Genomic DNA, 25,081 nt, shown 5'->3' on the forward strand with positions numbered 1-25,081 from the left:
GCAGCTTACATCATTCTCCTCTCCCCTTTTGATCTGTACAACAATTTTGTGAGGTAGATTAGGCTGAAAGTCTGACTGGACCAAAATCCTACAGCAAGAACCTGGATCTGGCAGACTCCGTTCTGAAGCGCTAACTCCTGTGACGTACTGGCTGTCATGGGGGGGGGCCTGCTGCTGAACGGGAGCAAGCAGCCAGGCTTGTAGGCTGTTAAACCCTACAAGTCCCAAACTCATTAAACCCCTGCCCAGGCAACTTTTTGGAAAGAGCTACCCGCTCCCACCCCTCCTCAGTAATTTTGCAAGCCAGGCTTTTTGTGGGTTCTCAAAAGAATTGAAATTCAGTGTTTATGAACAGTGCAGCTTTGCCACCAATTTCCCAAAACAACTTTTATGCCAGAGAACTAACACTGGAAGACAGAAGGTAAATTACTAGTATGGTGCAGCTGTAACACCAGAAATAGTATTTTAATAATTGTTGCCATGATTGGGTGAAATAGTGAAAATGTCTACCTCTACTTTCACTTTTTAAGATATAAAACCATATGTAGTCTACCATTATTCAGAATGGACATGCTTCACCACTAAATTCAGTTCCCTTGGAGGGACCTAGAAATCTCTCAGAATTATAGTTCATCTGTAGACAATTAAATTAAGTTCCCCTGCAGCACAAGGCAGCTGTGGAGGGTTACTTCTTTGTTACTGCGTTCCCACTGAATCAACTCCCAAAACTGTCCCCCTTCCAGGCTTCACCCCAAAACTCCAGGAATCTCCTAGACTGGAAACTCTGCCACCCAGACTTTATCCCCAGATCTCCAGGAATCTCCCAACCTCAATATGGCTGCCCTACCCATCCATCATCTGCCCCCACTCTGGTGGCCAGTGAAAAATCATAGGGCGTTTTCGCACTGACCTTAATCGGCAGCGACGCCCCTCTTCACCGCGCAGGATCTGCGCGGATTTCACACCAATTGCCGTGGAGCACCCGGAAGAGCCGCAAAGTCCCGCGGCTTTTGTGGCACAAATGGAAACTGGTTTTTGGCAGTTTCCATTTGCGCCGCAAAAGCCGCGGGACTTTGCGGCTCTTCCGGGTGCTCCGCAGCAATTGGTGCGAAATCTGCGCAGATCCTGCGTGGTGAAGAGGGGCGTCGCTGCCGATTAAGGTCAGTGCGAAAACGCCCATAGAGTTAGAAGGGACCTCCAGGGTCATCTAGCTCAGCCCCCTGCACAATGCAGGAAACCCACAAATACCTACCCCCTCCCTGCAGACATGGCAACCCTATTATTTTACACTTACTGGAAGGCACACAGTTTGAATCCTTTTTTATCTGCTGTTGTACGCATTTCTTCTACAAAATTAGGGGAAATGCTTTACAAAACAAAGTTTTAAAAAGAATACCAGTCTAACTAACTCTTCTTTCTAGCCCATCCACTCCATCTTGTCCTCTTTGTTTCTGAAGTTCCACATCCAGGTGTATGCACTAAATGGCATAGTCTTTTCAGGATATTGGTTCAACTTCAGCTTTAACTTTTTCATGACTGTGGCATGATAACTCCCCTCCCAAGTCTATTGAAAAACTGCTGTGGAATATAAAAGTAAACATATAATGCATACCTTGTGAAAGAACCTCCCTGGCCAGAGGCAGGATATCTGGGAAATATGAGTGCATACTCAGGCCCCTCCGCTTGACTTTTGCCAGCATGAAAAGGCACTCTTTGCATGAACAGAGGAACAGTTTTCCCCCAGGCATTTGGTTCCCAACTCTCCACTTGACAGAAGGGCAGCCATGCCAGGTATCAATCTAGCAGAAACATTCATGGCCCATCAAGCCATGAAAAGGACTGTGAGTCTCTCCTGCCTTTAGGAATGAGGGAGGGGGAGGGAGAAAAAGGGGATTACTCCTCCAGGACAGTCTGCTCAACTGCCTAAAGACTGTGTGGTTTTATCACTAATCCTTCCCAGATCTTCCTAACACTTCAGGTACCCCAAGTTCGGCACTGCCTGCTTGCAGACTCAGTCCCTGTCTATGATCATCTGGTTTCATCTTCCCCTCATGCCAACTCCTCCCCCCCCCCTTGTGGGGAGAAAATGGGCCCTAATGCTCCACTCCACAACCAAGGAGCCACCAAGATGCAGCCATACTGCTCACCTAAGCAGGCCCGCATCAGCCTTGCTCTCCACTACCACACCAGCCCCCTTATGCCAAAGACCCCCAACACTGGGGTTAAAACAGGCCCTAATTACTCCTGACTTGTTCCATGACCACTGAGGAGGCTGCCACTGCCACCATGCCAGAAACTGGGTGGGCTGCAGCCCAGTCCTCACCAACATCGCCAGAGCTGTCCCTATCCTGCCTCTTGCCTAGCATGCTGTGAAAGAGGAAGAGTGGGGTGGAACCTTCCTTAAATCCTTGTCAGTTCTGCTCCCATGCATCAACACCTTGATGCTATATGTCACCCGAACCCGATCTCTTTCCTTTTCCAAAGGAGGCAAAGGGGTTCCCACCTGCAACTGCTGTTGGTTCCTCAGCTGGTGGGGAGTCTAATTCTGGCCAGGTATTCCTGCAAATTTCAAATGTATGAAACAACTCTAGAGAATAAGTCAGAATTAAGCCAAGATAACAGCATTCCTACATCACACAAAAGCATAGTTAAAACTAATTGATTAATATACTAGCTGAATAGTTAATGGATGCCCCATATTCAGATGATCAACTGGTTGTACTTAGTCATGGTTTCGCAGGACGTCTGAGCCACTCTTTGTTATTAGGCCCCAATATGTTTTGTCATGCTTGGCAAGAAGTAGTTGGTATTTGCTCTATGTAGTTGGTGGTTGTAGCAGAAATAAATTCTCAGAACTTCTTTAAAAGATCAAATAGTCCAAAAAAGGTAAATATTGGTTTTATTTACATTTCAAAAAATTAGCATGAATTGTTAACTAAAAGGAAAAAAATATTTTCGTATGTGTTTTGTTTTCCACAGATATTGATGAATGTAAAGTCATGCCAAGCCTGTGTACACATGGACAGTGCATAAATACTATGGGTTCTTTCAGATGCTTTTGTAAAGTTGGTTACACCACTGACATTAGTAGTACATCTTGTATAGGTAAGTATTACTACCTTATTATGTTTCACACTTTTTAAATGAAATCTGTCCTCTAACTTCCCACGTTTCCCCACTAAATGTGCAAATTAAAGCCTTGTAATACAAAATCTGCATTCACTGCTTTTGAATTCCTTCAAACATTTACAAAGGCCAGTCTTTAGAGTATTTCTTTCTAAATGGATGATGGGGACCACTTTTGACCTCAATACAGAGAGCAGATCCCTTCTTCTTGAACTGACTTTGCCTTTAGATCTGTAAATAATGTAGGGCTGTTTTGTTGGGGATTATGGAAGCTACAGAGAACATGGCATTTCTTTCTGTAGGGGCTGATTTTTAATTTTTTTTCTCTCTCCTCTTCCTCATCCTTCACTCTGACTGGAAGCTGAGAATTGGACATGGAGAAAGGGTAGTGAGGAATGGTCCTTGGGCTCAGTCCCCACTGTTAAGCTGCCTCCCTCATCAGTCTGGACAAAGAGCGCCAGTTTCATCCTCTTGACTGGGAAACAACAGATTATTCTTGTAGTTTGAATGAAGTGAAAGAGTGCTGCTACTATCACTTTAACAGACACACACACACTGCACCTAAGAAAAAGTTGAAATTTCAGTTATTATTGACACAGTCCAGATTTCCCCTTCTCAGTCTTTGGTTGGGAAAGAAGATATCCCTGAGATCAACTTCTCCAACCTGCACCCCAGTGCTGGGAATTGCACAAGGCCTGGGAGGCTGTAAATCCTAAACCACACTTTCTGCCTTCCCCCAGCTGTCCCAAGGCTATCCCCTCTGCTCCTGTTGCAGATAAACCATCACCACTTCTCCTGTGTTCTCTGAACTATTTGAATGGGTTAAAAGAAATCTTGGGTTTGGTACCCAAGCTAAACAAATTGACTTGTGGGTGGGGGCTGGGTAGCACAGAGATTAATGGGCCTATGCAATACCATAAATTCAAGACTAGCATATAGGCCACAACAAGTGACACACTCACCTTTACCTACCTCACATAGTTTTTGTGAGGATAGGTGGAGGAAGGAAGAAACTGCTTTGGGTCCTACTTGGGGGACAAGGGAGAATATAAACAAAGTAAATAAAGTGCAAATGAAGGAAAATAATTAGCATATCTTAACCTGAAAATACTATAGATTGTTTTTTCTAGAGAAAACTAGAAGAGGTTCCCCGACTGCACCACATTTGAATTCACCCCCTCAATAATTTCCCTGTGAAAAAATTAGATTTCTTACAGTTATTAATCTCTTCAGATAGGGTTGTTTACAGGTTTTTCCTTTTAGTACACTTAAATACTAATTGGTCATTATCCTAATTAGATCTTGATGAATGCTCCCAATCTCCCAAACCATGCAACTTTGTCTGCAAAAACAGTGATGGAAGCTATCAGTGTTCATGCCCTCGTGGCTACATCCTCCAGGAGGACGGAAAGACCTGTAGAGGTAAGGAACTGTGTGAGTTGTAGGATTGTTTCTACTCATTCATTTCTCATAGTATTCAACTTAGTATACCACTTCCACATTACGTTAACATGGGAAAACAGAGAAAACAGTCCTATTTATACACTATATGGCAGTGGTGACACTTCCATTGTAAGACGAGCTACTTGACATCTGTCAAATTTGCATAGTTCAGAACAAAAATATTATGCAAAAAAGCCAAGAGAACAGAACATAGTCCATTCATGACTTCACATCATCCTAAATTGGACACCAACTTAGATCCTAAGCATAGCAAAGAAAGACACTTTCTCCACCTCCCTATATCCTTCTTTGTCCTCCGAAGTCATGCTCTTTTGGTGCAGCAGATTCACAGGAACAACATGGAGGGCAAATTGGGGGTATGCAGCAGAGAGAGAATTTGGAAAAATCACCCTTCCTCTTCTGCAGCCAGAAAAACCATTGCACTGGAGGCGCTTCTGTGCTGATGGAAAGGCACCATAGGCAGGGCCAGCCCTGCCACTAGGCAAATTAGGTGTTTGTCTAGGACATGGGCCTATGGGGCACACCAAATTGGCAGTGGGGAAGCAGAGGGCATGTGGGGAGGCAGAGAACACTCCCAAGGAGATCAGAGTGTCTGTTGCCTTACCTTGCAAAAGCCCAGGGAGTTGAAAAAAACCCGCTTGCACCTTGACTCTGCTTGTCTGTCTTTGGGTTGGGGAGAAGGAAAGACTCTCTCTTGCCTTGCAAAAGCCTAAGAAGATGATAGTGTCTGTTGCCTTGCAATAGCCCAGGGAAATCGGACAAATCTGTTGGCTTGCAAAAGCCCATGGGGTTGAAAAAACTCGCTTTCACTTTGACTCTGCTTGTCTCTGTCTTTGGGGTAGGGAGAACCCTCACCACAACAGCCACCATGTGCCTTTCTACCTTGAAAGGCTTAGAAGACATTTGGGAACTGCTTGTTGTTTTGGAAGGTGTGTTTGTGCCTTTAAATCTCACTGAGTATAGCTGTATGGGCTGGGCGAGCAGGCAGAGTGGCGTGGCTCTGTGAAGCATGTGTGAGAAAGGGAAAATAGCATTTGTTTGGAGTAAAACTCCACCCCCCTAGGCTGCTCTCCATTTTCCTGTTAGTCTTGAGAAGTTGGTGGAAATAACAGATGGTTACATTCACCAATCCCTGTGAGTAAATTGCCTCAGTGAGATCACAAATGTGTAGGCTTGCAAAATCTTTATTTTGGTTGCTGTGTGTGTGTGTGTGTGAGAGAGAGAGAGAGAGAGAGATTGTATTCAGGGGAACTTCCCTGCTGTATTTTTATTTATTTTAGGGAATGGGAATTTTTTTTTTATTTTAGGGAATGGGCTCCACCCCCAAAGTCCCCAGATATTTTCTGAGTTAGACCTGGCAACCCACAGGGAAGGTGTTTTGATTCAAATGATTCAGGCTGACTTGGATTAATCAGAAGTGAGCAGCATTTACTGTATCTTGTGATCATTGGGAAATTGATAGTGTTCTCTGTTCAAGATCTAAGCATCATAGAGACTTTATTTGGGAAAGTAAATCTGAGCCAAGGCAGCAAATTAGTAAATGTTTGCTTAAATAGATTTACATTTAGTACATTTGTATTGCACCCTTCCTCCAAGGTGCTCAAGGTGAATTACATGGCTCTTCTCTCCTCCAGTTTATCCTCAAAACAACACTGTAAATTACTTTAGTATGAGACAGTGACTGATCTAAGGTCAGCCAGTAAACTTCATGGCAGAGTGAGAATCTGAGCAGGGCTCAGGGTGCCTTTCATCAAGGTATTTTACCTTGATAATGGGATTAATTCCAGTGCAATGAAAAAAAATGGTTTTAAATTAAGAATTTAGCAAGTGGAATAGTTCACTTACTTTTTCAGATGCCAGGTGATGAAATCATGAAAATGCTTCATAATTGTACAGCAATTTTCAAATCATAATTTCACTTTAAGTACAGTTATACAGGTGTTTTTAAGCCTTAGCAATGGAATCCCTTTGGCTTTTCCCATCTTTTGCCCACTTAGGTATTTTTAATGGAAGGGGGGCTGGTTACACAGAGTTCTATTGGAAGCTGCCTCTTTCATCATAAGAGCACCTGGAAGTCATGGTGACAATTCATCTGTTTTCAAAAATTGGTTATCAGTAGGGGGCAGGGGGGAAGGGCACCAGAAGTTAGCCTTGTCTAGAGCGCCAGATAGCCTATGGCTGGCCCTGACCATAGGATCCTAGCCATTAGCTTCTGAAAATTCTGTTTCTTAATCAAAAGGTCTGCAGAAACTAGAAATTCCATAATGGGAATTTTGTTTCATCATAATAAGGCAGAATTAGATCTTAACATTATGTGGGAGCATATTTGACATTCTTTATCTATTCAAGTTTCTCTCTGCTGGGTGCCAAGATTGTGCAATGTAGCGATTTTCACTCTCATTATATTTGATACTTTCTAATGATTCAGCACAGTTCCCCCAGGATACATTTCAATTACTCTTTGTTAGTGCTTTGCTAGAACACATGTTATTGTGTTGTGTCAGTTCTTCCGTTGGCCACCAGCAGTAGACTTTCATGCAGACAAGCTGTGTGAGGGCTTGAAAGAGCTCAACTGCAGGCAGGAAACGAGCAAGCAGTGTTTCTTAGGAACTATGGGTAACACTTGAAAAGCTGGACAGAGCCAGCCAATTCTGATGTATTTCTCAAAGGGCTGTGCTTAAATTCTTCTAGTTGTGCAGTTTAAGCAAAAAATATTGGATTGTTATGTAGGAGAGGATGTTTAGGCTGCTCTGCTGAAATAAAAGTAACTTGTCTTGATCATATTACAGAAACAAATATTGCTTCTTTTCACTTTTAGATCTTGATGAATGTCAAACTAAACAACATAACTGCCAATTCCTTTGTGCAAATACCCTTGGGGGTTTCACATGTAAATGCCCACTAGGTTTCACACAACATCATACAGCTTGTATTGGTAAGACCAACTGAAACAATGAATTTTCTTTCATTTAAAAAGAAAAAGGTATTTGAACAATATCTACTTTGCATTTTAAAAACTCTTTTCTGCTACATGTTCATGCAATTGTCATTATTGTACTACTGGCTCAGGACTTCCAGGAGGAAATGTATATAATCGAGACAAAGAAAAATGCTAGAAGAAATCAAAGCTTTTCCTGTAAGCATTTTCTTAGTGAGCATTTATGTGTTCTATATTATGTTGTAAATGTAACCATATGGCAACAAAGGGGCAAAGTATTATTAAAATCATATTTAAAAATTCAGTTGATCCAAAACAGAAGAGTAATTTTACATTGATATATCAGATAATTCTAGCCTTCTTGGGACTCTAGCCTACATAGCCAATTTAAATTGTTTTCATGTCGAGCAAATTCTGTGGCATGTTTTCAAAAAGCATGCCACCTTTCCTCCTTCCCAATTGGTATATTGAACTAGCACTATCCAAGCTAGCTAATGTTTACAGCCCCAGTGCCTAGGGTAGGAGAGAGGGCAGCAAAGGATTCCTCCTATGACACCCCCCAATAACACAATCACTCTCAACTTTGGAATAAAATAGCCACAGCTTTTATTAGACACAGCTGTAAGAAGCCTTGGTGCAGCACAGGACAACTGGATCCTGGCATCGACTGATCCATCTACCAGTCATTGTTCCCTGTCCCACCACCAGCCCAGCTGCTTGGGTGAGGGAAGAACTATGGTATGACAGGATGTCAGAGTCCACAAGGACAATCACCACTAAGTGGTTTACCCTGCCACTTTAGCATGAGGGCAATCCACTGGCAGCCTGCATTATGGGCAAACCCCTTGAAAGCACTCTCCTCAAGATCCCTTAAAGGGGATCCCCACACACAGGGAAAACAAGCACACAGGCTGGCTTGATTAAAACGGATCTGGCTCCAAGCTGATACTGGCCAAGGTTGTGCCAGATAACTGAGACAAAATCCACCTGAACAGGAACCAAACCTGCACATCCCCCAATCCTGATACCCTCCCTCCAAGCAATGACAGCCGAGAAACCCCTGCATTCATTCTTCCTGTAAAACATTAACAGGACGAGGTGGAAGGGCAAATGCTCACACACAGCCAGGTGAGTCAGCCAGGCAGTGCAGCACAATTTTCTCTCATTGAACCCTCCCCTGTCCCCATGGCCCCAGTTCAGGCCCCATCATAGGCCATCCTGGGAGGGGTTGAGCTTTATTTTCTCACCCTCGTGACCACCCAGCCCACTGGCTGCCCTCACAATCCATCCCTCTTTGTTGGATGTGGCCAGCAGTGGTTCCCAGAACCCCATTGGCTCCCCCAGCCCACACAGGACTGCAGATGGGTCCCACAGGTGAGACAGGCCCCCAGCTTCCCACAATATATTGTACTCAGGTCTTTTTTTGAGCAGGAATGCAGTTCCAGCTGGCTTGGCATCCAGGTGTGTGGCCTGATATGCAAATGAGTTCCTGCTGGGCTTTTTCTACAAAAAAGCCCTGATTGTACTCAAAAACCCCTATTCCACTACATTTCAGATTCATATCAAGAAATTAAAATGTCCAAAGACATGAGTTTTCCATAGAGTTCTAGATGTTATAAGTTTTCAAATATAATATTTTAATATGCCTTTGTGTATTTGTTAATTTCCATATCCTGTCTTCGTACAAAAATGATACACCTTTTTCTAGACAACAATGAATGTGGATCACAGCCTTTGCTTTGCGGGTCAAAAGGAATCTGCCAGAATACTCCTGGAAGTTTCACCTGTGAATGTCAGAGAGGTTTCTCTCTAGATTCATCTGGATTGAACTGTGAAGGTAAAAATGAACAGAGGCCATTATTAGCAGAAGAAAGGTTAGGCCCACTGTAAGAGTTTAGGAAAGGTCTTGGCAAAGTGGATCTTTCTCCATCTTCCGTGTCCCCAAACAGCTTGTCATTTGTCTCCACACTCCTCTCTAGTGATCAGGAGAGCCTTACAAGCAAAATGCACCACAGGATTGTGAGCTACAGAGACTAGAGGAAATCAAGTAAAATTGCCTCTTCTCCCCTTGCCAACACTTTCTGTGACCTTTTTTACTGGATCCAACCCATTGCCAGTTCTATTCCTTAAATAATATCATAGCTTTACAAGAGTGAACATCATAATATCTTCCAGGCATCATAGATAATAATTCCCTAATGGTGGTGGCCAAATGGAGCACTCAACAAACCATTGACCTATCATGTGTCAGTTTCCATTGGCTGACTCCCTAGTCCTGCCTACTGCAGGCCCAGGAACACTGAACAAACCACCAAAACAATTTTACCTCAGAGACAGACCCATCTCCAGAGTTTCAATTTCAATTTCGTACCTTTATTAGCATAAAAATAGTAGTAATTTATAACCAGAAATAGATACAGAGGCATGATAAATGAGAAAAAACAGGAGCATAAAACAATCAGTTAATTTAATAGCCAATAATAAGAATGAATAAAAGCTCAATGATTACCGTATTTTTCGCACCATAAGGCAATCCGGACGATAGGACGCACCTTCCTCCTGGGGGGCGATCCGCTGCCTATGATCCCGGCGCTTCCTCCATGCCTGCCTGCCTGGCTCCAGCTCTGACGCTTACAGCAAGCGCCAGGATCGCTCCCTCTGCCCTCCGATCTCCGAGCATCAGAGCACTCGCCCCCTCCGCAAACCCAGCGCTTTGCGAGTGTCAGCTGTGGAGGGGGCAGCGTGCTTCCTCCGTGCCTTTCTGCCTGGCTTCAGCTCTGACGCTTACAGCAAGTGCCGGGATCGGAGGGCAGAGGGAGCGATCCTGGCGCTTGCTGTAAGCGTCAGAGCTGAAGCCAGGCAGGCAGGCAGGGAAGAAGCACTCGCCCCCTCCGCAAACCCAGCGCTTTGCGAGTGTCAGCTGTGGAGGGGGCAGCGTGCTTCCTCCGTGCCTTTCTGCCTGGCTTCAGCTCTGACGCTTACAGCAAGTGCCGGGATCGGAGGGCAGAGGGAGCGATCCTGGCGCTTGCTGTAAGCGTCAGAGCTGAAGCCAGGCAGGCAGGCAGGGAAGAAGCACGCTGCCCTCTCCACAGCCGGCGCTCGCAAAGCGCTGGGTTTGCGGAGGGGGCGGGTGCTTCCTCCGTGCCTGCCTGCCTGGCTTCAGCTCTGATGCTTACAGCAAGTGCCGGGATCGGAGGGCAGAGGGAGCGATCCTGGCGCTTGCTGTGAGCGTCAGAGCTGAAGCCAGGCAGACAGGCAGGGAGGAAGCACGCTGCCCTCTCCACAGCCGGCGCTCACAAAGCGCTGGGTTTGCGGAGGGGGTGGGTGCTTCCTCCGTGCCTGCCTGCCTGGCTTCAGCTCTGATGCTTACAGCAAGCGCCAGGATCGGAGGGCAGAGGGAGCGATCCTGGCGCTTGCTGTAAGCGTCAGAGCTAGAGCCAGGCAGGCAGGCACGGAGGAAGCGCCGGGATCGGAGGCAGCGGATCGCCCCGCCCCCCCCCAGAAGGTAGGTACCGGTACATTCGCTCCATAAGACGCACACACTTCCCCCCCACACACTTTTTTTTGGGGGGAAGTGTGTCTTATGGTGCAAAAAATACGGTAATTTTGTAAGCTTCTGTTAATATTTTCACAACACATGTAGTAATTTGAGGGTTAACATCTTCTAAAAGGTACATCTCCAAAGTTTCTCTGTGTCCTCTCCATCAACCGGCCTCAGAAAGGGCTGCCACTCTAATGTGGCCTTGCAAAGCATTTCCTCTAAGGTCATGGCAGCTGCCTCTTTCCTGTCATTCCCTTCCTCTTTCCTCCCCTCAGCCTCCTTGCCGCAGGACAAATGAGGATTGGGCCACTGTGGAAGCTGCTAGCCATAGGTTGTTGCTAAGCAGTACAGGCCTCAGTTGAATATAATACCATAGAAGAGTCCACCCTCCAAACCAGTTATTTTCTCTGGGGGAGAGGAGTCCTGCAACCGCTGAAGCTATTCAGCTAGAGTCCCCTTTAATCCAAGCCTTGAAAGGCTAAAATAATATATTAAATTAAATTAGCATTTGAAGTAAAAGGCAGCCTGAGAAGATGTAATCTGAACAGCTCCCTTTCAGCAAGAAGCAAAGGCTGACTCAGTCATCCTCCATTATTGGTTAGCTCCCAGTCAGTGTGATCTCCAGTGGGGCTGGAGTTTTGGCCCAAGCTATTTATTTAGGGTTCCTATAAGCAGGCCTACTCTGGAACAAGAGAACAAACAGGCGAGTTCCTCATCAAAGGCTCCTAAGTAAACTTAGTAGTCATGGGATAAGAAGACAAGTCCTCTTGTGGATTAAAAACTAGCTAATTAACAGGAAACAGGAAGTGAATAGAAATGGGCAGTTTCCACAGTGGAGGGCAGTAAGCAGCAGGGTACTGCAGGGCTCAGTATTAGGTCTGGTGCTTTTTAACTTGTTAATTAATTATTTGGAGTTGAGATTAAGCAGTGAAGTGGCTAAATTTGCAGATGACACGAAACTGTTCAAGCTGATGAAAATCAGGGGGGATTGTAAGGCACTCCTGAAGGATTTGTCAAGTCTGGGCGAGAGGGCATCAACGTGGCAAATGAGGCTCAACATAGGCAAGTGCAAAGTAATGCACATTGGATGTAAAAATCGTAATTATTAATATGTATTCATGGGGTTTTAAGTGGCAGAGACCAACCAGGAGAGAGATGTTGACTCAGTGTGCGACTGCAATAAAAAACGTAAATGCTATGCTGGGAATTATTAGGAAGAGGATTGAAAACAACCAGTATTATAATGCTCCTGTGTGACACAGTGTTGGACTGGATGGGCCATTGGGCTTGATCCAAGATGGCTTCCCTTACATTTTAAATTAAACTTTGCTGGTCTTAAAGGTGCCCCTGGACTCAGTTTGCTGCTTCAAACCAACATGGCTACCCACCTGAATCTATGTTCATTTATGAGACATCATTGCAACAACATTGTAAAATTTGGATAGTTTAGTTTAGCTAGCTATAGTTCATCAGAATTTTTAGTTCCAAAATGTGGATGATGCTGGGAATTATTAGGAAGGGGATTGAAAACAACCAGCATTATAATGCTCCTGTATAAATCTATGGTATGACCTCATTTAGAATATTGCGTACAGTTCTGGTCACTGCACTTCAAAAAAAGATATAGCATTGGAAAAAGTGCAGAAAAGGGCAACTAAAATGATTAAGAGAATGGAACACTTTCCCTATGAATAAAGGTTAAAGAGGTTTAGGCTCTTTAGCCTGGAGAAGCAATGATTGAGGGGTAACATGATGGAGGTTTACAAAATTATGCATAGAATAGAGAAGGCAGAGAAAGAAGTACTTTTCCCCCTATCTCACAATACAAGAACTTGCAGGCAGTCAATGAAATTAATTAGTAGTAGGTTTAGAACATATAAAAAGAAGTACTTATTCACCCAAATAACATGTGGAATTCACTGCCACAGAAAGTGCTGGCAGATAAAAGCATTGATAGCTTCAAGAGGAGGTTAGATAAACATATGGAACAGATGTCCATCAGTGGCTATTAGCCACAAAGTATAAATGAAACATTATGTCTTGGGTAGTGATGCTCTGTATTCTTGGAGCATAGAGGCAATAGCAGGAGGGCTTCTGAGTTGTGGACCCACTGGTGGACCCTCCTACTGGTTTGGGGCACTGTGTGACACAGTGTTGGACTGGATGGGCCATTGGGCTTGATCCAAGATGGCTTCCCTTACATTTTAAATTAAACTTTGCTGGTCTTAAAGATGCCCCTGGACTCAGTTTGCTGCTTCAAACCAACATGGCTACCCACCTGAATCTATGTTCATTTATGAGACATCATTGCAACAACATTGTAAAATTTGGATAGTTAGGTTAGCTAGCTATAGTTCATCAGAATTTTTAGTTCAAAAATGTGGATGATTGTATTCTAGTTAGCTCCTCATGCCATATTCAAACTGTTTCCTGATGATATTAGGCTTAGTTGTGCTCCTTGGTTATTGAGGTGCTAACCACCAGAATCCCTCTTTCTTGACCTCACACAAAAAGTGTCTGGTCTGGTTCCACATTGAAATGGAAGAAGAGAAAGATGAACTAAAATGGATAGTTGATGCAACATCCTGAGTATCACATTGTGTGTGTTTCCATTAATGTAAGATAGGAAGGATAGTCCCATGTCTTCTTGTCTTCAGGATGAAATCTTCATCATTTGGCCCATAAGGTTTTTGAGGCATAATGTGTATGTTACTATCCTGTATAATAGCTATTACACTCTTTTCTTCGATGTTTTACAATTTTTAGAGGATGTTGTGTTTTAACTTGGATGTTAGGCAAGTTCATTATTCAGATTTATAGTTATTTTAATAAAGTTTCAAACAGGGAAAGATTCTGAGAAGAAACACAAAGATAATAGTGATGAATTTCAGACACATGAGAAAATTATAAAAGAGGCCAGAAACCAAATATATTTAGGTTTTTAAAAAGACAAAAGTGTTCAAATATTAATTTCATGAAGGAGGTCAACTATTTATCAAGGTGACTGAAGGAAGAATATGAAGCAGTGTATTTAAGCAGCAATAAAGGACATTTAGATAGCATATTTACTTCTTTTAGTAGTCAACTAGACAATGGAACAGGTATCCCCAAGAAGCTGTAGAGCTGTTTCAGTGAAGTTTTTAAAGCAGAGTTTGTGCATTTTCCCAGGGAGATCAGAGAAGTTTGCATGTTTCTAGGCTTTCTAGTCCCAAAGTCTGGGTGGGATATCCTCAGTTTTGCAAGCTCCTCCCTGCTGTGTTGAAGCCTCACCCCAACAGACGCAATGTGCTGTTAGATCTCAGGCAAATTTTGTAGCTAGCAAACTGTTTGTATTTTGGAAGGTGTGCGCCTTTAAATCTCAGTGAAACTGACACTCATGGGGGCAGGGCAAGCAGGCAGAACCATGTGTGTAAGAGAGGAAGAAGCACAGTCCCTCCATTTTGCATTCCTTTCAGAAGCTGTTCGTATAGTGAAAGGGATAGTAAAGAGTTAACTAGAACATGATTATGGGATAGAGAAAAGCTCCACCTCTCTCTCCTTAAATTGGCTGGAATACAGCAGATTGTTACATTCAGTAACTCTGGTGAGTAATACCATTGTCCCAGGAAGATCACAAAAGTGTGGGCATACAAACTGTCTGTTTTGGCTGCTTTGTGTGTAAGAGTGTATATTCACTTTAATTTAGTGAGAGTGCAGCTACTGGAGAACAAAAAAGGCAAAAAAGAGGATGAAATGGCTGTATCATGGGGAATTGCAGTGCTGTATTTATTAATTTATTTATTTTTGAATGGGGAAGTCTCCTGGCTCCACTCCCAAAGTCCCCAGAAATTACCTGAGTTATACCTGGGAACCCTTCATGTTTATGTGAAAAAGTGTTGTTAAGATTGTGTATAGTTCAATCCTATGCATATTTACTAAGAAATAAATTCTGTGTAGTTTATTTACAAGTAAATATGCGTATTATTTCAGCTTTAAACAATTTTCTGAATATCTAATTGCTTAACTTTTACTTGTTTTGCTTTTACCATGCTATGTTTCATTACAGATGTAAATGAGTGTGAAGGAAACCATAGGTGTCAACATGGTTGCCAAAACATTCTTGGTGGCTACAGATGTGGTTGTCCACAAGGATATGTTCAGCATTACCAATGGAATCAGTGTGTTGGTAAGACTATTTTGCAAACACAATATTCCAGAATTCAAGTTGTGCATGACTGAAAAGTAAGATTAGCATACCAAGTTTCAAATTAGAATCTGGAAACAGTGAATGTTGTTAGACTATGAATTTATATGATTGTATATTGTACAGGTTAATGTTAATAGGATTATCAGTTGCAAAATTTTGATAATTTTATCCATTCATATAACATGGCTAAATTATATTATATTGTTTGTCAGACACTTTAACTGTTTTTAATTGCTTTTATATTTTTGACTAGTATTCCCAATGAAAAAAAGGCATATCTACATTTATAAAAACCAGTTCCAATATTCTGTCACATTCTATTGTGACAGAACCTGTGGCAGGTCTTTACCTCGGTTTTGTCTTAACCTCACTTCTTTCCTATAAATGAATGGGTGCCATTTGTTCACATTGAAGAAATTGTAGTGATATATTTGGGGATACTGTTCTGGTAAAGGCATCACCCTGACTATGGGATCACTGACAGAGCTTTGAAAGGGGAAGGTGGCATGCACTGTCTTTTTCTTTCGAGGACTGCAGATACTGCCCCCATATCTATTGGACCAAATATACAAACCTTTTCATCAATCTGTATATATAAAAAGCTAGCTCTTACTAATTTGTTCCTTGGTCACAGGGCTTTTTCTGTAGCAGGAACTCCTTTGCATATTAGGCTACACCCCCTGCTGTAGCCAATCCTCCAAGAGCTTACAGTAGGCCCTGTAAGAAGAGTCCTGTAAGCTTGGAGGATTGGCTACAAGAGGGGGGTGTAACCTAACACGCAAAGGAGTTCCTGCTACCCAAAAAGCCCTGCTTGGTCTTATTGTTTTTTGTGGATTTGAGCACTCTGGAACCCAGCATTTGCAAGAAGTGAGAGAGACACTGTATCTTTTAGTATGGAGGGCACATCCATTAGCCTCTGCAATCCTGAAAACAACAAATGAGGGGCTGCTTCATTTACTTCCCCCATGTACCTTCACTTTGTCCCACAATTTACCATCACCCTGGCAGGATATTTACCCATTACTATACTGAAACATGCTTGATTAGAAATGTTGTATTTCTTCAGATAACAAGAGTAATCTGTATTCCAAACACTTTAAAATTAGGAATTCAGGAATTTATTTATTTGGGAAATTTTGATCACTGAATACTGAAAGCTGTGGTTTGATCAGTATTCTCCTGGTAGACTCTTTTGTGTCAATAAAAGAAATGTTTTCATATGTCTAACAGATGAAAATGAATGCTCAAATCCTAATATTTGTGGCTCGGCTTCATGCTACAACACACTTGGAAGCTATAAATGTGCATGCCCCTCTGGATTTTCTTATGACCAGTTCTCAAGTGCATGCCATGATGTAAATGAATGTTCCTCTGCTAAGAATCCATGCAATTATGGCTGTTCCAATACAGAAGGTGGATATCTCTGTGGGTGCCCACCTGGATATTACAGAGTTGGACAAGGGTAAGTATATGATTGTCTCCCCAATAGGACAGCATCTCCCCTATAATTCTCCAGGCAGACTGGTCATGGATTCGCCTAATCTCCCATTGACTGAGCTGCTTGTTGCTCAATCTCAGTGGAGAGCAACCCCCCACCCTCCAGCCACTGGCTGAGCTGCCTGTCACTCAATCTCATTGGAGAGCAACCCCCACCCTCCAGCCCCAGGGCAGACAAGGATTGAGCCACTGAAGGAGAGAAAGAACCCATTCCCTCAATTGGCTGAGGGAGGGAGGAGAAGGGAAGAGCCAGAGAAAACCTTCCTTCGATTGGCTGAGGACTCCCCCCTGTCCTCCTCTGGAAGAGAAACAGCCAGAGATGGGAGAAAATGGCATCTGGTTGCAGCAGGCCAGATACAGAGAGAGAGATTGGGAAGGAGGGAGGGAAAGCAAGACAGAGAGAGAGAGAGAGAGAGAGATTGAAGTCCTGTGCTTAAGACCAACAATGTTATATGAGAGACAGTGTTGGTCTGAAAGTTATCACTAAAGGCCTCTGAAGAAGAACTCATTGGGGCCAGTCCTGACTAGGGCTTCCAGTTCAAGGTTGGTGGGAAATTCCTGGAGGTTTTGTGGTGTAGTTTGAGGAAGGCATAGGGGTTAGGCCTTCAGAGCAGGGTCTGCCAGTCCCAGGCTCTTGCTATGGAAGTTGGCAGGGTGATTTCAGACAACAACAACAACAACAACAACAACAAATTTTATTTGTATCCCGCCCTCCCCGCCGGAGCAGGCTCAGGGCGGCTAACAACATGGTTCAGAGTTGAATTATACAAGTGATTAAAACTACATTAAACATTATCAGCATTTACTTAAAATCTGATTAAGCTTTAAAATTAAGTTAATTTTTAAAAGTGCTAGTGCTATGTTTACTTTTTCTGATGGCGGTTTCCTTCGCAATTTCCATTTCGATCAGGGAAAGCCAGTCTGAAGAGGAAGGTCTTGCAGGCCCTGCGGAACTGTTCTAGGTCCCGCAGGGCCCGCATTTCCTCTGGAAGTTGGTTCCATAGGCTCGGGGCTACAGAGGAGAAGGCCCGGTTACGGGTGCTTTGCAGCTTCACCTCTCTCGGTCCGGGGACAGTCAGCAGGTTTTTCCCGGCTGACCTCAGTGCTCTCTGGGGTTCATATGAGGAGAGATGGTCCCTAAGGTAGACAGGTCCTCGACCATATAGGGCTTTAAAGGTAATGACCAGCACTTTGTAACGAACCCGGTATGTAACTGGCAGCCAGTGCAGTTCACGCAGCCCAGGCTGTATGTGCTCCCATTTAGGGAGTCCCAGCAACAGTCTAGCCGCTGCGTTCTGCACCAGTTGCAGCTTCCGGGTTCGGCACAGAGGCAGCCCCATGTAGAGGGCATTACAGTAATCCAGTCTCGAGGTGACCGTTGCATGAAGCACCATTGCCAGATCTTGGCGCTCTAGGAAGGGAGCCAACTGCTTTGCCCGCCTTAGATGGAAGAAGGCTGACTTGGCAGTGGCTGCAATCTGGGCCTCCATTGATAATGCAGGCTCCAGTAAAACTCCCAGGCTCTTAACTCGGTGCGCCGCTTTCAACGGCGCCCCGTCGAAGACCGGGAGAAGTATTTCCCCTCCCCGAGCGCCCCGACCCAGACAAAGGACTTCTGTCTTCGCTGGATTCAGTTTCAGCCCGCTCTTCCTCAACCAGGTTGCCAAATCCTGCAGGGCCCGGTCTAAATTCTCTGGGACGCAGTCAGGCCGGCCGTCCATTAGCAGATAGAGTTGGGTGTCATCTGCATATTGATGGCACCCAAGTCCATGTCTCCTGGCAATCTGGGCAAGGGGGCGCATGTAGATATTAAATAACATTGGTGAGAGAACTGCCCCCTGAGGCACTCCGCAATCCAGTGTGCGCCTCTGGGACAGCTCGCCCCCAATTGCCACCCTTTGTCCCCGATCCTCCAGGAAGGAGGCAAGCCATTGTAAGGCAGACCCCCTCACCCCTACATCGGCGAGGCGGCGGGTCAGTAGCCGATGGTCGACCGTGTCGAACGCAGCCGACAGGTCCAACAACATCAGCGCCGCCACACCGCCCCGATCCAGGTGCCGTTGGAGATCATCTACCAGGGCGACCAGTGCTGTCTCCGTCCCGTAACCCGGGCGAAAGCCGGACTGGCAAGGGTCTAGGATGGAAGCGTCATCCAGAAAGCTCTGCAACTGCGACGCCACTGCCCTCTCTATAATTTTACCTAAAAATGGTAAATTAGAGACCGGTTGGTAGTTTGCCAATTCGGCCGGATCCGCTGTACTTTTTTTCAAGAGGGGACGGACCAAAGCCTCTTTTAGAGATGATGGAAAGCGCCCCTCCGAGAGGGATCTATTTATGATGTCCCGTAAAGGACATTCAAGCTCCCTCAGGCAGGATTTAATTAGCCAGGAGGGGCATGGGTCCAAATCGCAAGTTGTAGGGCGTGCAGAGGAGAGAATTCCGTCAACTTCCTCCAGGCTGAGTGGGCTGAAGTGATCCAGGATTAAATCCGAAGACAGGCACGGGGCCTCGACCACTCACAGACTTTCGACTTAACCTACCTCAAAGGGTTGTTGTGCAGATCAAAAGAGGGCAAGGAAAACAATGTAAGCTGCTTTGGTCTCACCACTTTGGAGAAACATTGTCCTTTTCCTAGGTAGTGGTTGCAGAGAGGGGGGAGATGATGGAAAGCTGAAGTCAGAGGGGGAGATAAAGAGAAGGAGATAAGGTTGCCATCTCTGTTAGGAAATTCCTGGAGATGCAAGGGGTGGAGCCTGGAAAGGGTGGAGTTTGAGGAGGTGTGGGACCTCAGACAGGTACAACACCATACATTCTACCTTCCAAACCAGCCATTTTCTACTGAGGAACCACTGTTGCCAATCTCAAGGTGAGGGCTGGAGGTCATTCAAAATTAAGAACTGCTCTCTAGATGGCAAAGATCAGCTCCCCTTGAGGTGGGGAGGTGAATACCTTCACTTGGGTGGGTGGGAAGACAGGAAGGGGGGAGCACTTGCCCAGAGCCTCTTTCTAGAGCCTGTTGTATTTTTCTTCACAATGGGCCTTATTCCTAGTTTATTATATTGCTAAGCATATCACAACATGTTTTACAGCATGGCTAAATCCTACTCCCTTACAAGGATCAAGTAGCTCAAGCTATTATTGTATTGAGAAAATTCATATGGGTCATCCACTTCTAAAATAGGTTTGATAATTTTTTTTGTAACAACTGTTAGGACGCAAGTGTTAAAGTATAGGGCAGTGATGCTCTGTATTCTTGGTGTTTGGAGGGCAACAGTGAGAGGGCCTGTAACGTACTCAATCTGGAGACACGAGTAGGGCAACATTCTTTATTCGGAGCACGTTGCAAGAGAGGGAACACGCGGGCCGGGTCCCGCTTATGTACAATCCCCGGTACAGCCTACTGGACAGGTCAGGCCAATCCTGACCCGTTAAACTTCCCGCCACAGCTGGTGATTGGCGGGGGATTTCGCGCCCCACACTGGAGGCGCCAGGGACAGCCCAGTCGCCTCTGCGCATGGCGCGTATGGCTGCCGATACACTACAGGGCCTCTGGAGTTCTGGCCTCACTGGTGGACCTCCTGATGGCATCAGGATTTTGCCACTGTGTGACACTGTGTTGGATTGGATGGGCCATTGTCCTGATACAAAATGACTTCTCTTGTGTTAATAGCTCTGTGTAATATTGCAAGGATAGATGTGACAGGTTTCTATAAATCAACCAAGTGGATCCACACCACCTTGGGGCTTTTTGGGGGGGTGGGGTGGGGTGGGGGGACTGGGGTCTTTAAAATAAAACTTCCCCCTTAGTTATAGGGTGTAGTGGAGGGGGTAGGAGGTTAAAGGCTTTGATTTCAGTGCTATGAGGTATATCTTTCAATGAGGAAGAAGGACACAGAGATTACTGAGGCAGGAGTTGTATAAAAATAACAAATATGATTTATGTACAGGTTGTTTTTAAAATGTTGTTTGACAGCACAGGTCTTCAGGCAGTCCCAGAAGTCACTTAAACTTAAGCTAGTTATGGCTTCAAGTTGTAATTTGAATTTCCCTTAATGCTTACAGTTACAAACAAGCTTTCACTGCCTAGCTACCAAGTGGGGTACTTTCACACCCACACACAGAGGACTCCACCCACACCAGCCTTCCATTTCCCAAAAGTCAGACTAAATTGTGTCAGGTCTGCTCACCACCAGAGACGGTCTCACAAGCAGGTAATCTGTCTTCACACAGAGGTGTAGTTAAATCACTGTGCCATGCTACCAGGCAGAGCTGGCCTTTAATCCCTCTGTTCTCTTGCTGAAGCAGATTCCCTCTAGCATGCTATCCTCCATCTGAACAATAACTGGTACTTCCATAGGCTCAGGTGTAAAATGGCTGGTTGGCTGTTTTTCTTTTCAGGATTGGACAGCCTCCTGTCTTTCACAGTACAGTACTCTCAATCTTGTTCCAGTCTACTCTATATCCCAGTGCATGCTTGCATTTGAGACAAGAGACCAGATCTTCAAAATTAACTGCTGCAAACCCAGGAGCTCATAAGTGTACATACAGAAGTATATCAAATGATGCTAGTAGACAGTTGTGAGGGTCAGTGGGTAAAAAAGGGACCACTTTGAATTTTGTCACCTTTACCTAGTACCTCAGGAGAACCCAAAATTAACCTTGTCAGAAATAATAAAGGCACTGATAGCATTTTAAAGTTCAAACCAAATAATAGATTTATTATGTACAGAAAGGCTTAGAAGGAAGAAAATAATATCAAAGGATTGTTTGTAATAATCAGTTGGCAGGCAGAAAATGCAAGTTAAAATGGATCTCACAGATCAACTCTCACAGAGACAAAAGCTCTAAATCACAACCAGCTCTGTCTCAGGAACTGAACTGAGCTCCCACTCAGTCTGCTCTCAGTCCAATCTCCACTTCAAAGTCAACTGAACACAAAGGAGATTTCTCCCACAGCTGCCTCCTTCTACTTGATACATTTGTTATCATGGAAGCAGCTCAGCTAAACAGAGTGAGCTTCTCAACTCTCACTTATGCAGACTGCTTTCAGTCCATCACAAACATGCCTCATCAGTCATGAACATGCCTCATCAGCAGTATTGCAGTGTTGAACACTGTGCTGAACAGTGCAATGGTTATTGCAGATGTCACCTTTTTACTGCAGTATCTGTGCCATGTAACCCACCTTCTGCATTGCTTATAGTATACCTAGTCTTGGATAGTTTGCTGTTCCCATTGTTCTCTTAACACCATAATCCTAGCTAGGGTTGCCAGCCTCCAGGTGGTAATTAGGTATCTCCTGCTATTACAACCTCTCTCCAGGCAACATAGATCAGTTCACCGGGAGAAGATGGTCACTTCGGAAGTTGGACTCCTTATCAAAGTCCCTCCCCTCCCCAAACCCTGTCCTCCTCAGGCTCCACTTAGTCTTCTGAGTATAACATAATTGTTTTTTCAACAGACATTGTGTCTCAGGGTTGGGATTTAATAAAGGCCAGTATCTGCCACTAGATGGCGATGAAGAGAATGCCTTGTCTCCTGAAGCATGTTATGAATGTAAAATTAATGGTTACTCCAAGAAAGACAACAGAAGGAAAAGGAGCATCAGTGAAACTGAGCTTGATAAGGTAAACAAGTATTGTAAAAAGTTCAGCTGGTTTATAGTTTATGTTCCTGAATTAAGTCCCAGCCAAATAGGATTGCTGATCTGTTCCTCCTACCTATGGTGGAAAATTTGCCAGAAGAGGGAGAGAAACAACCACTATTGAACATCAAGATGACTACCGTTCTGTCCACTGGTGCCATCAATCCATGTTAGTTCCCATGGCAGGAATATAGAATTATGTAGATAGTTCTGCCTTTCCTGTTTCAAAGAAGTTTTCATGTTCTGTATTTCTGAGCTTAATAAAATGCAGAACAAAAGTTCTGGACTGACTGTATGAGAAGTAATAAATGAGTAATCAGTGTAATAGGAACTTCTAATAAGAACAAAGGTTTCCAGGGGAAGTCTGTGTCATACTGACTTTCATATGGCCATACCATTCAGTCAAGATGAAATTTATGATTTTAGATTTTGAAGCATCCTTAATCTGGTTCTTCATCACTTTATTCTGCCAGCACAGTTTATTTCATCGTTCTCTATCCATAATATCCAGTGCTGTTATTGGACATAAAAATTCCTTGTTGATATTTTGAACGTTGGAAATGTGAAACTTTTCCTTGGGTCTTACAAAAACCTATACTTTTCCTTTAGTCATATGATTAAATTAATTTATTGGGCTTTGTACAAAGGCTTGTATTTTTATTTGTTAATAAAACTTATCTCTACTTGCATATGGGATTCAGGGGAAGAATTATGGGATAAGGCAGTTTTGTCTAAGTCTTTTGCCCTAAACTTGCACTTCTGGTTGAACAGATCAATTTGGAAAGTTTGGACATTGATCATCCATTGAAGATGAAGTTGAACATCTCAACACTTGGCAGTAAGGAACACATCCTAGATCTCATGCCTGCAATACAGCTCCTCACAAACCATGTTCGCTACATTGTCTCTTCTGGTAATGATAGTATCTTCCGAATACACCAGGTGGATGGGCTCAGTTATCTTGAGGTTGCTAAAAAACAGGCTGTGCCTGGCCCTTACACACTGGAAATCATTAGCATTCCTCTCTACAAAAAGAATGAACTAAAGAAACTGGAAGAAAGAAATGAGGACAACTACCTCCTAGGAGAGCTTGGAGAAGCTCTTAAAATGAGGCTTTACGTTGAACTCTACTAAAACCTCCACTACTAAGTTCCACTTCATGAATGACCCACTTCTATTCATGTACTTATCCACCTGAAGATATTTTGCTTTTCAAAAGCTTTAGAGAAATCAATGTTTTGGTTTTTGTAAAGACCAAAGACTATAATGGATAAAGACCTCTGTATAATCTCCATTCTGTCTGCAGAATGGCCATCTGATTCCAAACCTTTGACTACAATGCCAATCATGGTTACTGTATCTTCTATATAACCTCAATTTAAAATATATTTTTAAAAAATCTAGAATGGACATTCAGGTGGTCAGCTTATGGCACTAAATGGCACAAAAATGTGAGTTACCCTTTTTTCATGTTAGCAGTCTAACATGTTAGGTATTTTGCTATAGTTCCTAAATTAAAAAAGAGATTTTATTTATTTTTAATGCAGTAATATATGGAGAAATTAACAATCTATGTTAAAAAAAGGGAAACACACTTGTTTTTCTTTGAGATTTTATCAATTTGAACTATTATGAGTAAGAGGCTCTTTAAAAAAAAAGAAAAACCAATTGATTCTAAAAAATGTTTCCTGTCATAATTGTGCCAGTTTGTCCATATAACATAAAAACCATTTTTCAAAATGCTATAATAGAGCCAGATGAGCACTGTAGTACACTTCTAGAGGGACAACAATGTCTTTTTCTAAACAGCATTTAAATCAGGACATCATAAATGAGTATGAACAGAATACCAGTACCAATAAGACTCAGTATTAATCACTCACCTCACAGTCATAGGGACTAAGTTCCATAACAAGGAAAGGCAAGAATAGAAGATGATGCGCAACCACTGTAGCAAAATACCTGGACTGCTTGTGGTACATTAACCTTGCAGGCCGAACTGTACTGTATTTCCTTCAGATAACCTCAGTTTATCACATAACACCTCATTCATTACAAACTAAAGGTGCTCTACGTACTTGCATTACTGTAGGCAGCTGAATGCAAACCTTCTCTTCTTAGGAGGGGATACCTGATTTCTAATTCTGTTTGGTGCTGGCTTGGATTAATGCTGAAATGAATATGACTGAGCAGTTTCAGGGCTGCCAGATGTGCACACTATTCATGCTGCACAGGGGGAAAAGCATATTTGAAAACAATTAAGAAGTTTCATTAATACTGTAGTTACACACAATATGCCTCATTTTACCATAGCTTATTTTGTAAGAGTGACTTTTTGTACAATGAGTTGGCATTTAGTTTATTTTAGTATTTTTAAAAATGTTGTGCCATTATGTGTTAATAAGTGTATGTTGCCATGATGCTTTTATTGACAGCTGGTACTTGTAACATGTTACATCAGAGAACCTCACATGTGAACCAGACCAAAGCACACCCCACACCTGGTTTCATTCCAGTCATATACCTTTGCTGACCAAAGAGTAGCAACAAGTTACACTCAGTGTTTGGATTCATATTTTGTATTTTCTTTATGAAAAGAAGAAACCATTGTGAATTACAATTTTGTTTGGGAGTGGGAAGATTTTGTGAGCCTTTGTACTAATACAACACTACTTTTCCTGCAAT

At 43.5% G+C, this 25,081-nt stretch overlaps 1 protein-coding gene across 1 annotated transcript in view; it reads left to right on the forward strand.

Annotated features, from left to right (window-relative positions):
• LOC132590489 (fibrillin-2-like) overlaps nt 1–24,630 on the forward strand; it is a 314,238-nt gene extending 289,608 nt beyond the window's left edge. The window contains exons 38-45 of the mRNA XM_060263396.1: nt 2,980–3,105; nt 4,426–4,548; nt 7,409–7,525; nt 9,237–9,365; nt 15,115–15,234; nt 16,486–16,717; nt 22,214–22,379; nt 23,168–24,630. Coding sequence (XP_060119379.1) covers nt 2,980–3,105; nt 4,426–4,548; nt 7,409–7,525; nt 9,237–9,365; nt 15,115–15,234; nt 16,486–16,717; nt 22,214–22,379; nt 23,168–23,530 — 1,376 coding nt within the window. The 3' untranslated portion in view covers nt 23,531–24,630. The remainder of the gene's footprint in view (nt 1–2,979; nt 3,106–4,425; nt 4,549–7,408; nt 7,526–9,236; nt 9,366–15,114; nt 15,235–16,485; nt 16,718–22,213; nt 22,380–23,167) is intronic.
• The last annotated feature ends 451 nt before the right edge of the window (nt 24,631–25,081 follow it).

Source organism: Heteronotia binoei, unplaced genomic scaffold, assembly GCF_032191835.1.
Source record: "Heteronotia binoei isolate CCM8104 ecotype False Entrance Well unplaced genomic scaffold, APGP_CSIRO_Hbin_v1 ptg000047l___fragment_1, whole genome shotgun sequence".
NCBI lineage: Eukaryota > Metazoa > Chordata > Lepidosauria > Squamata > Gekkonidae > Heteronotia > Heteronotia binoei.